Source organism: Lithobates pipiens, unplaced genomic scaffold (assembly GCF_037356315.1).
Source record: "Lithobates pipiens isolate NorthernLeopardFrog02 unplaced genomic scaffold, aLitPip1_a1.2 Scaffold_24, whole genome shotgun sequence".
Taxonomy (NCBI): domain Eukaryota; kingdom Metazoa; phylum Chordata; class Amphibia; order Anura; family Ranidae; genus Lithobates; species Lithobates pipiens.
The window spans coordinates 6,627,130-6,640,345 of record NW_027507786.1 but is presented as its reverse complement, the minus strand read 5'-3'; the positions used below and the strand labels follow the sequence as shown (position 1 = coordinate 6,640,345).

General features: G+C 51.1%; 1 protein-coding gene across 1 annotated transcript in view; it reads left to right on the top strand.

The window, feature by feature from the left end:
- Positions 1-13,216, top strand: part of RNF141 (ring finger protein 141) — a 41,268-nt gene that overhangs the window by 10,473 nt on the left and 17,579 nt on the right. The window contains exons 3-4 of the mRNA XM_077453552.1: positions 6,424-6,532; positions 12,297-12,481. Of these exons, the coding sequence (XP_077309678.1) occupies positions 6,424-6,532; positions 12,297-12,481 (294 nt within the window). The remainder of the gene's footprint in view (positions 1-6,423; positions 6,533-12,296; positions 12,482-13,216) is intronic.

Sequence of the window (13,216 nt, the reverse complement as noted above, 5' to 3'; positions counted from 1 at the left end):
GGCCTCGCCGCGCCCCTAATTTTGGCCTCGCCGTGCCCATAATCGCAGCCTCACCATGCCCATAATCGCAGCTTCGCTGTAGTCAGTGCCCGTGCCTGGATTGCACAGTCTGGGGGCATCTCCTGTGTGTCTCTGAGCTGCGTGTGAAAACTTTGGCCGCGCTGTGAGAAAAGTCCCGCCCTCCTCCTAGATCCGCTCGTGTGATAGACAGAACACTGCGTCCGTTTTTTTGTTTTTTTTTTGTACTGACCTGACATTTTAGGACCTCAAGAAATGAGATAGACTGTCAGTACATCACAGAGCTGCACGATTATCACAAAAATGATTTTGTCAGAACAATTTTTGCTTAGAAGATCGCTCACGGTTCTCGCGGCGTAACATCATCTTTCACATTAAACAAAAAAAAGAGCTAACTTAACAGTTTTTTTTGTTTTGTTTTTTATTCATTGAAGTGTATTTTATCCCAAAAACATTGCATTTATAAAGACCGCTGGGCAAATACAGTGTGACATAAAATATTGCCGTAATTGACATTTTATTCCCTAGGGTCTCTGCTAAATTATATATAATGTTTGGGGGGTCCAAGTAATTTTCTAGCAAAAAATAATAGTTTTTGCTAGAATATTTTAATTTAAGAAAAGATTTAGACTTTAAGTGGTTAAACTTCCTGCATTTACAGGTTGTTTAAAAACTTGGCAAACTGTGGATTATTATTTTTTTTTTTTTCACACAGAAGTTTCCCTTTGATGTAAGGAGGAAGAGTTAGTTACAATGTTTCATGTTGAAATTCTTGGCTGACTGCCAGGATGTTTTCTTTTGACAGCTGAGTGAGCAGATAAGTCTCTCCACTTGTTATATGAAAGAATCGGCAAACTCTGCAATAGAGATCATGGGGGTGGGGTTGAATCGAGATCACAATTTTTTAACGATTAATTGTGCAGCTCTAGTACATCAGGACCAATCAATTTTTTTATCTATATGTATTATAATATACCGCTAATCATCGTTTAGGGAGGCACAATGGTGTAGTGGTTAGCACTCTCGCCTAGCAGTAAAAAGGGTCGCTGGTTCGAATCCCAACCACGACTCTACCTGCCTGGAGTTTGCATGTTCTCCCTGTGCCTGCGTGGGTTTCCTCTGGGTACTCCGGTTTCCTCCCACACTCCAAAGACATGCAGGTAGGTTAATTGGCTTCTGTCCAAAATTGGCCCCTAGTTTATGAATGGGGACCTTGGATTGTGGGCTCCTTGAGAGTAGGGAGCGATGTGAGTGTGCAATGTACAGGGATAGGGACAATTGTAGACACTCACTCAGATTGAACTGGATGGACTGGTGTATTCAACCTAACTATGTTTGTAGGCACTAAAACTTTCACACAAACCAATTAATGTACACTAAAAAAAAGTATTTGATCTCCTGCTGATTTTGTACGTTTGCTCGCTGACAAATGATCGGTCTGTAATTTTAATGGTCGGTTTATTTTAACAGTGAGAGACAGAATAACAGAAAAACACATTTCAGAAAAGTTAGACGGATCATTTCTTTGTCAGTGGGCAAACTACAATCCGATTGGGACTTGCATCTATTTAAAGCGGAGGTCCACCCTAAAGTGGACCTTCCGCTCATCGGAACCCTCCCCCCTCCGGTGCCACAATCGGCACCTTTCAGGGGGGAGGGGGGTGCAGTTACCTGGATAATCCAGGTAACTGCACCCACTTCCAGGATAGCGCTCTGCGGAAAGGGGCGTAACTTACGCCCCTTTCCGCAAGTGCCCGCCCCTTCCCGCAAGTGCCCCGCTGCCTGCTGGGAAACACACAGATCCCAGAGGCAGCGGGGACCGTCCTCATTGCGCAGCGCGATTCGCGCATGCGCAGAAGGGAACCGGGAAATGAAGCCGAAAGGCTCCATTTCCTGATTCCCATACCCAAGATGGCGGCGGCAGGACCCGACAGACGACCTAGAGATCGGCTTCGGGTGCCGACATCGCGGGCGCGCTGGACAGGTAAGTGTCACCATTTTAAAAGTCAGCAGCTGCAGTATTTGTAGCTGCTGGCTTTAAAAAAAAAAAAAACGCGGAGTCCCGGCGGACTCCCGCTTTAAGGCTATGTACTAAGTCTCCTGAGCTCTCACACACGGCTGACCTCGGAGTTGTGTGTTTGGGTCCAGAGTCCACTCCATGCATCCTCTGATTCTTGGTGACATGATACCCGGTGTCTGGGAACAGGTGTCCTCCTCCTCCTCCTCCGAGTCATGCGGTGTGATGTCACACCCTCACTGTGTACACATCAAACACCAGCTGTCTGGGCGAATGAGCGCTGGACTGTCTAATCCGTGAACACAGCGGATCATTCACACTGAGAGGAAACCAGAAATTCAGGTTCAGTCCGCTGTCCGAGTGTCTCCAAATTGAAGGATTTTATTCCAGCTCATGGAGCACAATCCTTCATCACCTTGTCTGTCACACTGCAAAGGTCAGAAGATTTACTAATGGACCGGATGTTTTGCATGATAACAATTTTATTTTTTTTATAACCAGTTCAGCTCTCCCTCTGTACTCCCCCTATGGACCAGAGACTTTTTTTTTTTTTTTGTACACATTTCTCAGTAATACATTTATCATTACTTAAGCTAAGAAAGTAATGCATATACTGTATATGCGTGTATTTTATAGTATGGAGGGGAGGACAGCGCAGGGCACCGGTATGGCGGGGAGGACGGCGCGGGGCCGGTATGGCGGGGGGGGGTGGCGCGGGGCTGGTATGGCAGGGGGTGGCGCGGGGCTGGTATGGCGGGGGGGCGGCATGGGGCCGGTATGGCGGGGTCGACAGGGCAGAAGTGTGGGGCCGGTTAGGCGGGGAGGGCAGAAGTGTGGGGCCGGTTAGGCGGGGAGGGCAGAAGTGTGGGGCCGGTTAGGCGGGGAGGGCAGAAGTGTGGGGCCGGTTAGGCGGGGAGGGCAGAAGTGTGGGGCCGGTTAGGCGGGGAGGGCAGAAGTGTGGGGCCGGTTAGGCGGGGAGGGCAGAAGTGTGGGGCCGGTTAGGCGGGGAGGGCAGAAGTGTGGGGCCGGTTAGGCGGGGAGGGCAGAAGTGTGGGGCCGGTTAGGCGGGGAGGGCAGAAGTGTGGGGCCGGTTAGGCGGGGAGGGCAGAAGTGTGGGGCCGGTTAGGCGGGGAGGGCAGAAGTGTGGGGCCGGTTAGGCGGGGAGGGCAGAAGTGTGGGGCCGGTTAGGCGGGGAGGGCAGAAGTGTGGGGCCGGTTAGGCGGGGAGGGCAGAAGTGTGGGGCCGGTTAGGCGGGGAGGGCAGAAGTGTGGGGCCGGTTAGGCGGGGAGGGCAGAAGTGTGGGGCCGGTTAGGCGGGGAGGGCAGAAGTGTGGGGCCGGTTAGGCGGGGAGGGCAGAAGTGTGGGGCCGGTTAGGCGGGGAGGGCAGAAGTGTGGGGCCGGTTAGGCGGGGAGGGCAGAAGTGTGGGGCCGGTTAGGCGGGGAGGGCAGAAGTGTGGGGCCGGTTAGGCGGGGAGGGCAGAAGTGTGGGGCCGGTTAGGCGGGGAGGGCAGAAGTGTGGGGCCGGTTAGGCGGGGAGGGCAGAAGTGTGGGGCCGGTTAGGCGGGGAGGGCAGAAGTGTGGGGCCGGTTAGGCGGGGAGGGCAGAAGTGTGGGGCCGGTTAGGCGGGGAGGGCAGAAGTGTGGGGCCGGTTAGGCGGGGAGGGCAGAAGTGTGGGGCCGGTTAGGCGGGGAGGGCAGAAGTGTGGGGCCGGATAGGCGGGGAGGGCAGAAGTGTGGGGCCGGTTAGGCGGGGAGGGCAGAAGTGTGGGGCCGGTGTGGTCGGGGAGGGCAGAAGTGTGGGGCCGGTGTGGTCGGGGAGGGCAGAAGTGTGGGGCCGGTGTGGCGGGCAGGACGGCGTGGGGCCGGTGTGGCGGGCAGGACGGCGTGGGGCCGGTGTGGCGGGCAGGACGGCGTGGGGCCGGTGTGGCGGGCAGGACGGCGTGGGGCCGGTATGGCGGGGAGGGCACAGTATGGCGGGGAGGACGGCGTGGGGCCGGTATGGCGGGGAGGGCACAGTATGGCGGGGGCGGCGTGGGGCCGGTATGGCGGGGGCGGCGTGGGGCCGGTATGGAGGGGACGACGACGTGGGGCCGGTATGGCGGGGAGGGCAGATGTGTGGCTGGAGTGGTGGGGAGGACAGTGTGTGTGTGTGTGTGTGTGTGTGTGTGTGTGTGTGTGTGTGTGTGTCTGGTATGGTGAGGACAGTGTGTGTGTGTGTGTGTGTGTGTGTGTGTGTGTGTGTCTGGTGTGGTGGGGAGGACAGTGTGTGTGTGTCTGGTATGGTGAGGACAGTGTGTGTGTGTGTGTGTGGCTGGTGTGGTGGGGAGGACAGTGTGTGTGTGTGTTTGGTATGGTGAGGACAGTGTGTGTGTGTGTGTGTGTGTGTGTCTGGTGTGGTGGGGAGGACAGTGTGTGTGTGTCTGGTATGGTGAGGACAGTGTGTGTGTGTGTGTGTGTGGCTGGTGTGGTGGGGAGGACAGTGTGTGTGTGTGTGTTTGGTATGGTGAGGACAGTGTGTGTGTGTGTGTGTGTGTGGCTGGTGTGGTGGGGAGGACAGTGTGTGTGTGTGTCTGGTATGGTGAGGACAGTGTGTGTGTGTGTGTGTGTGTGGCTGGTGTGGTGGGGAGGACTGTGTGTGTGTGTGTGTGTGTGTGTGTGTGTGTGTGTGTGTGTGTGTGTGTGTGTGTGTGTGTCTGGTATGGTGAGGACAGTGTGTGTGTGTGTGTGTCCCCGATATGGTGAGGACAGTATGTGTATGTGTCCGGTATGGTGAGGACAGTGTGTGTGTGTGTGTGTGTGTGTTTGCCCCCGGTATGGTGAGGACAGTGTGTGTGTGTGTGTCCCCGGTATGGTGAGGACAGTGTGTGTGTGTTTGTCCCCGGTATGGTGAGGACAGTGTGTGTGTGTGTGTCCCCGGTATGGTGAGGACAGTGTGTGTGTGTGTCCCCGGTATGGTGAGGACAGTGTGTGTGTGTGTCCCCGGTATGGTGAGGACAGTGTGTGTGTGTGTGTCCCCGGTATGGTGAGGACAGTGTGTGTGTGTGTGTGTCCCCGGTATGGTGAGGACAGTGTGTGTGTGTGTGTCCCCGGTATGGTGAGGACAGTGTGTGTGTGTGTGTGTCCCCGGTATGGTGAGGACAGTGTGTGTGTGTGTGTGTCCCCGGTATGGTGAGGACAGTGTGTGTGTGTGTCCCCGGTATGGTGAGGACAGTGTGTGTGTGTGTGTGTGTGTCCCCGGTATGGTGAGGACAGTGTGTGTGTGTGTGTGTCCCCGGTATGGTGAGGACAGTGTGTGTGTGTGTGTGTCCCCGGTATGGTGAGGACAGTGTGTGTGTGTGTGTGTCCCCGGTATGGTGAGGACAGTGTGTGTGTGTGTGTGTCCCCGGTATGGTGAGGACAGTGTGTGTGTGTGTGTGTCCCCGGTATGGTGAGGACAGTGTGTGTGTGTGTGTGTGTGTGTGTGTGTCCCCGGTATGGTGAGGACAGTGTGTGTGTGTGTGTGTGTGTGTCCCCGGTATGGTGAGGACAGTGTGTGTGTGTGTGTGTGTGTGTGTCCCCGGTATGGTGAGGACAGTGTGTGTGTGTGTGTGTGTGTGTGTGTGTGTGTGTGTGTGTGTGTGTGTGTGTGTGTGTCCCCGGTATGGTGAGGACAGTGTGTGTGTGTGTGTGTCCCCGGTATGGTGAGGACAGTGTGTGTGTCCCCGGTATGGTGAGGACAGTGTGTGTGTCCCCGGTATGGTGAGGACAGTGTGTGTGTCCCCGGTATGGTGAGGACAGTGTGTGTGTCCCCGGTATGGTGAGGACAGTGTGTGTGTGTCCCCGGTATGGTGAGGACAGTGTGTGTGTGTCCCCGGTATGGTGAGGACAGTGTGTGTGTGTCCCCGGTATGGTGAGGACAGTGTGTGTGTGTCCCCGGTATGGTGAGGACAGTGTGTGTGTGTCCCCGGTATGGTGAGGACAGTGTGTGTGTGTGTGTGTGTCCCCGGTATGGTGAGGACAGTGTGTGTGTGTGTGTGTGTTTGTCCCCGGTATGGTGAGGACAGTGTGTGTGTGTGTGTGTGTGTGTGTGTCCCCGGTATGGTGAGGACAGTGTGTGTGTGTGTCCCCGGTATGGTGAGGACAGTGTGTGTGTGTGTGTGTGTGTGTGTGTGTGTCCCCGGTATGGTGAGGACAGTGTGTGTGTGTGTGTGTCCCCGGTATGGTGAGGACAGTGTGTGTGTGTGTGTCCCCGGTATGGTGAGGACAGTGTGTGTGTGTGTGTGTCCCCGGTATGGTGAGGACAGTGTGTGTCTATGTCCCCGGTATGGTGAGGACAGTGTTATAAGGACATTGTGTACATCTGAGGGATTCCTCTTTAATGACTCCATTATTTCCTTTCCTTTGTCTCAGGACTGCGAGGTTGGCATCAGGACAGGACAAACATCTCCTGTTTGAAGTACAGCCAGGATCGGACACATCGGCTCTGTGGAAAGTAGTAGTTCGTGTTTTGTGTACGAAGGTGAGTGCTGCTCTGCGTCATTCAACTCCAGAAAACTGATATTATCCGGTATCCCGGTACTTGTTAATGCAATTCTACTTAAATCTGACCTCCGACCTTCTCTTCAGTTTTGCACGGTTGTAGCGGCTCCTCTCCTGGGCTGAAATGGCTTCCTCTGATTTCACCGCACACTGTGAGCTTCTCATAATGCGCATTACAGCTAGAGCCCGCCCCATTTCCTGGCTGGAGGATGTACAGTGGCCCCACTCCTTTCATTCATTGTATTTGAATTCTTTCTGTGATGTTTTGTTGCAGAAATTTATTTTATTATATTTTATTTTTATTTTCTGAAACTATCCACAAGCAAAAATGGGGGGGGGGAAAAAACCTTATTTTTTTCATTACATCAGAGGGGTCACCCGCACGTCATTGGGGAAGCCGGGCTTTCCCCTTGCGTCAGAGGGGGGTGGGGTCAGGTGACGGGTGGCCCCGCCCTCCTCATATAAGAAGTGTCAGGCTGCCGGGATTCCCGCAGTGTCTCCGGTGGAGACAGGATGGATGCGCTGCGCCTGAGGGAGAGATCACCCATCGCTGGATCAGATCAGCCATCGCTGGACCCCAGAGAGATGATCATCCATCGCTGGATAGCAAGAGTGGATTACCACCGCTGGAATCTTTATTTTTTTTATTTTTATTTTTTTATAAAGGACACACGGTGTGTGTGTCTTTTTTAACAATTTTTTACACTTTCTTTGTGAAATGGTAGGGGTACTTTTGTATCTCCTTACCATTTCAAACGGGGGGGGGGGGGGGCGGGATATGGGGGTCCCCTTGTTAAAGGGGGCTTCCGGATTCTGATAAGCCCCCCTGCCTGCAGACCCCCACAACCACCGGCCAGGGTTGTGGGGATGAGGCCTTTGTCCTCATTAACATAGGGACAAGGTGCTTTGGGGAGGACCCCAAAGCATCCTCCCAATGTTGAGGGCATGTGACCTGGTACGGTTCAGGAGGAGGGGGCTGCTCTCTCTCGCCCCCCCCCCTCTTTTCCTGCGGCCTGCCAGGTTGCGTGCTCGGATAAAAGGTCTGGTATGGATATTTGGGGGGAACCCCACATCATTTTTTTTTTTCTTTTATGCGGGGTTCTCCTTAATATCCATACCAGACCTGAAGGGCCTGGTAATTGAATTTGGGGGAACCCCACGCTTTTTTTATTTTTTCAATGACTGTTCTCTGTATTACGGGGAGCCGACAATTCATTACAGCCGCAAGTGATTTTAAATGACTTTTTTTTTCCTGCAGAAATTACACTTTGTGCAGGGACAGTTCTAAGCACGGGAAACATGCGCCCCTTCACAGGCATACTGTACACACCCCCCAGGTACGACATTTAAAGGAATATTAAACTTTTATTGTTTCACTTTAAGCATTATTAAAATCACTGCTCCCGAAAAAAACGTCAGTTTTTAAAACTTTTTTTTTGCATTGATCCATGTCCCCTGGGGCAGGACCCCAGTCTCCAAACACTTTTTATGACAATAACTTGCATATAAGCCTTTAAAATGAGCACTTTAGATTTCTCCCATAGACTTGTATAGGGTGTTCCGTGGCTTTTCGAATTTGCCGCGAACACCCCAAATTGTTCGCTGTTCGGTGAACAGGCAATGTTCGAGTCGGACATGAAGCTCATCCCTAGTAAGGACCTACCTAGGTGGATGTAGCATCGCCCCCCCCCCCCCCCCCCTTCGGCGCTTCTAACACTGAGAACTGAGCAATCGCACACCACCAATCGCTCGGTTTTCACAGCTCCCCAAGCAGAGAGCTGGTTACTATCAGTCATTGCTTTCTGCTCGCCCCCTCCCCCCCACTCTCTGGAGCGATGGGTTGTGCAGGGGGCAGGAGTGGCTGGCTCAGGCTTTCAGCTGCTTGCTGATAGGCTGAGGCAGATGACAGTCCAGGGATCTGGGCGGATCCCAGCTCTATGGTCGTGATGATGCAGAGCCTGGACCGACTCCGACATCAGCTGGGAGTGTCAATAGAAAGTTAATGACCCCACCAAATCAGTTTGTATATTGCAGTGCGAACTGTCGGTGAATCGGATCGCATGGATGTAAACGATGCAATCTGATTCTGCAAATTGAACTGGGTTTTGCAAACCGATCGCGGGATGTTGTTAACTTAACATATACTCCACAATCGGTTTGCATTGACCGGTTGCGTTTTGGTTGCTGGGCGGAATCGGCAGTGAATTCGCACTGCATCTAGTGTGAACCCAGGCTCAAGGTGAATACGGGGTGATTTGGCGAATGTCCTGGAGGCGGCCCTTTTGGGCTCGTATGAGAGCCTTTCCTATTTGGTGTATAGAGGTTCAGGGGATTCACCCGCTCTGACGGCCTCTATGCGGGCAACGATATGGGCCTGGGAAAAAGCGCGGACCTTGATGAGACAGCCAGAGGGGAGTCGGTCTCCTGACACTCCTCTATGGTTCAATCCTAAATTGCCACATTTTGGGGGCATACCGGATCCGGTGATATGGGCGAGGGTAGGCATTAAACAACTGAAGCATGTGGTGGGAGGGGGGAAGCTCTTGACGTTTGATCAGCTTAAGGTAAATCATGATCTTCCAAATTGGTATTTTTTTCGATACCTACAGTTGCGGCACGCTTTTCTCTCTGTTTGGTCCTGGGGCTCTGCAGTTGGGAGCTTCGCCTCTGGAAAATGTCCTGCGGACAGAGGACCTGAAAAAGCCTCTCTCCGTGGTGTACAGAATGTTGTTGTTCCCGGACAGGCCGAAGCCTGTCCAAACATGTAGAGATGTTTGGAGTGCTTTAGTACCAGACTTTGGAGGGGAGGATTGGGACGACATGTGGGGATTCCCGTTTGAGACCCTGGTATCGGCTAGAGACAGACTTATCCAGTTTAAAATCCTGCATAGAGTATACTACACCCCAGCCAGACTGGCTAGAATTTACGGTACGGGTGCGGGGGGATGCTGGCGTTGCACAGCTGACCGAGCTGACTTTGACCATGTGTTTTGGCTGTGCCCGCGGATTGAGGAGTTCTGGAATGGAGTGACGCAGGTTATACAATCTGTTCTTTCGGTGCTGATTCCAGTCACAGTTGCGGATGTTTGCTCGGACTGGTGGAGGAGTTGGCACCTCGAAAGGCGCAGCGGACCCTGATCTCTCTGGCGCTGTTTTATGCACGCAAAGCTATCCTGCTGTGTTGGAAGAAACCCGAACCTCCTACGGTTTCTTATTGGAAAGGGTTAATTAATAAAGCTTTACCGTTATACAAAGCCACTTATCTTAACAGAGGGTGTCCTAACAAATTTGAGAAGGTGTGGCGGTGTTGGCTTGATGCTGCAGATACTGTGAATTAATCGCTAGGCGGGTGGTGTACCACTTGAGTGTCGGGTGAGGGGCGGGGCAGGGAGGTGCTATCCCTTGGGTCGGCTTACATCCCCATTTCAGGTAGTTAAATACTCAGCTATGGTACAAGCTATGTGTTTCTTATATGTGTGGTACTGTCGGTGATCATAGACTGAGCTCAAAAGGAAGAATGGAGGGCTGCACAGGAGGGAGTTTTGCTGGGTGAGGGGAGGGAGAGGGTGGGAAGGGCGGGGGGGGGGGGGGGGTGTCTGGGGGTTTTTGGGAACGTTTTGTATGTTTTTAATGTGTTGAAAACTTTCAATAAAAATACATAAAAAAAAAAAAAAAGGTGAATACGGGGTGGATTTTCACGTAAAACTGTTTAGAGGTAATGGAATGTATTATTTCTGTGACTCCAAAGGCTCTTTTCACACTTGTGAGATGCCAAAGTCGTGCGACAGTGCCACATTGATGCGGCTTCTGGTGCGACTTTAATCTGACTTTACATTCTCTGGACCCAAGTCGCATCAAACGTCAAGCCAAAGTATAAAATATAAAAAGGGGAAAAATAAGGGACAGAGGGGCATTGGGACTTTATATGAAACACACCACTCGGGCAGGATGAGACATTGAACATGATAAAGAGAGGTACTGTATAGTAGCAACAATGGGCATAATTCAATAATAGATATATATTTAATTCAAGAATATGATACAAAACAAATAAACATGATTAGTAACGTCATATTGTAATAAAATTCATCGCAACAAGGTACAGCAAACATGATTAATGCAAGTCTTGTAAAGAAATTCATAATATAGTAAGCTATATACAACATAATTATAATTAGTATCAAAACTACACCCACAGTATACACAGACATAATGAACATAATATAATAATTCAATGGCTCAGCCGGATAAAGCCCATGGTAAAAAGCATGGTAACTGTGACATAGCATCAAATATTAAAGCTCTACGCGTTTCGTGGAGTAGTATCCACTCGTCAGGAGCAGCTATCTGGGAATATCTAAAATGAAACATAGATAATAAATCATAATGAATTAACACAGGAAGAGAGGGATCAAAATCTATGGTCCTAGCCCTCTTACCTGTGGGTATGGGTAGGATTGTGTAAAAACCATATAAATTGTAGATATACTTGGTGGTAAGCATCAGGGGATGAAGGAAACCATCCCACCGGGAGCTGAGGTGGCGACAAGGTGGCAACAGGAAGGGACAAGTCAGGGAACGATGAAGATGAAGTGCGTGAAGTGAGGTCCCCCTTCTACAACTGGGATGATAGGTGTGAACCCAAGGGGTATACTAAAAAGAAAAAATGTGTATGGTGAGCAAGGTGAGTATATATGCCTAGACCAGTGATGGTGAACCTTGGCACCCCAGATGTTTTGGAACTAATTTCCCATGATGCTCTGGCACTCTGCACTGTAGTGGAGCATCATGGGAAATGTAGTTCCAAAACATCTGGGGTGCCAAGGTTCGCCATCACTGGCCTAGACTAACAGGGAAAATAAATGCTGGAGAAAAAAGTGTGAAAAAGAAGTGAGGAAAAATAATTAAACTTCACCCTAGGGTAAAGGGGAATGAACGTAGAACAAGAAGATTCTGAAGAATATAGATCCACCAGGCAGCAATTAGAAAATCGTGAAGTGAATTTACCTATGGCTAGGATTAGGCAATGCAGTAGAAGTGTCAAAGTGAATCTAGATGTGATGTCCCCGTAAACATAAAGTCCAGCGTGACAGACCGCCAATATCCCACCAACGTCACGCTAGACCAGGGATATGCAATTAGCGGACCTCCAGCTGTTGCAAAACTACAAGTCCCATCATGCCTCTGCCTCTGGCTGTCATGCTTGTGGCTGTCAGTCTTGCAATGCGTCATGGGACTTGTAGTTCTGCAACAGCTGGAGGTCCGCTAATTGCATATCCCTGCGCTAGACCGTCAAGCCAAAGTAGTTGCAGGCACCTTTTTCTGAATTTGCAGTGACTTCCGTAGTATCAGTAGGCACGGCTCCCACAGGCCTACATTGAATTTTCACGTCTTGTGACTTGGTATTACAAGTCGGATCCCAAGTCGCCGCAGAAGTGTGAAAGGAGCCTTAGGCGCCATATACACTTTTGTGTGACTTCTCATGCAACCTTGGACACAAAGTCGCATGAAAAGTCGCAGCCCATTGTTCATTTTTCAATGGCAGCCGTTCGGATCCGTGCGACTTCGAAAAGGTTTCCTGCACTACTTTTGATGCGACGTAATGCCAGAGAGTCTAAAGTCGGATCAAAATTGCACTCTAACATCGCACTGGAAATCGTGCGACTTTGGAGTCGCACAATTGTGAAAGGAGCCCTCGTCTCTGAACGCACGGAAATTGGTTCATGTTGTTATCTGTGTTTCAGATTAATAAAACCAGTGGCATTGTGGAAGTGTCCCGGATTATGAACCTCTATCAGTTCATCCAGCTCTACAAGGACATCACCAGTCACGCGGACAGCGTCTACGCTCAGAGCAGCGCCGGCGCCCAGGAGGACGCCGAAAACCTCTCTTCTGTGTCTTCCTGCCAAGCCAGCATCCTGATGGGGAAGTATGTAGACTAGCAAAACCGCTCACAGTCTATTTAACCGCTTCACTCCCGCCCGCCGTCCTATGACGTGACGGACTTTGAGCGGGGATATCTGAATGATCCCTGTAGCTACAGACATCATTCAGATATTACCGTTTTCAGCCGGTGATTCCCTACTCCATAAGAACATAAGATCCATAAGATCATAGCGACTGTTCCGCTGCTTGATCGTTCTTACGGGAGGTAACCTGTGATCCCAGCTGGGTGCGGAGTACAGTCCCCATCCTCCTGGGCTCGGCCTGTGTACAGCGGACCTCCCCGGGGCTGCCCTGTCCTCTCTGTGTTTTTATATTGGATGGGATCTGAGTGCAGGACTGAGGGGGGGCTATAGAGGGGGATAACCATCTCATCTCGCAGTTTCCAGCCAATGACGTTTCATGACAGCTAATCTGTCACTTCCATCTAAATCAAGGGAAAAAAAAGAGCCAAAAGGAAAAACAATTTGGCCCGGAGCCGAGCTCCACATATTTACACAGCATCCACGGGAGATTGATTATTTTTTTATTTTTTTTTACAAAAGCTTTTTTCCTGGCAGCCTTTCCCCCATGAACCCAAAACCACTAGAGATGTTTCTCCCTAATACCACAAACATCAAGGAAGCAAACGCAGAAGGCTGACCATGAAGTTTCTGGAAGGTGTGCAGGGGGGAGGGGAGGACTTGCCTAACTAAATATACATAAAAATAGATTGTAGACA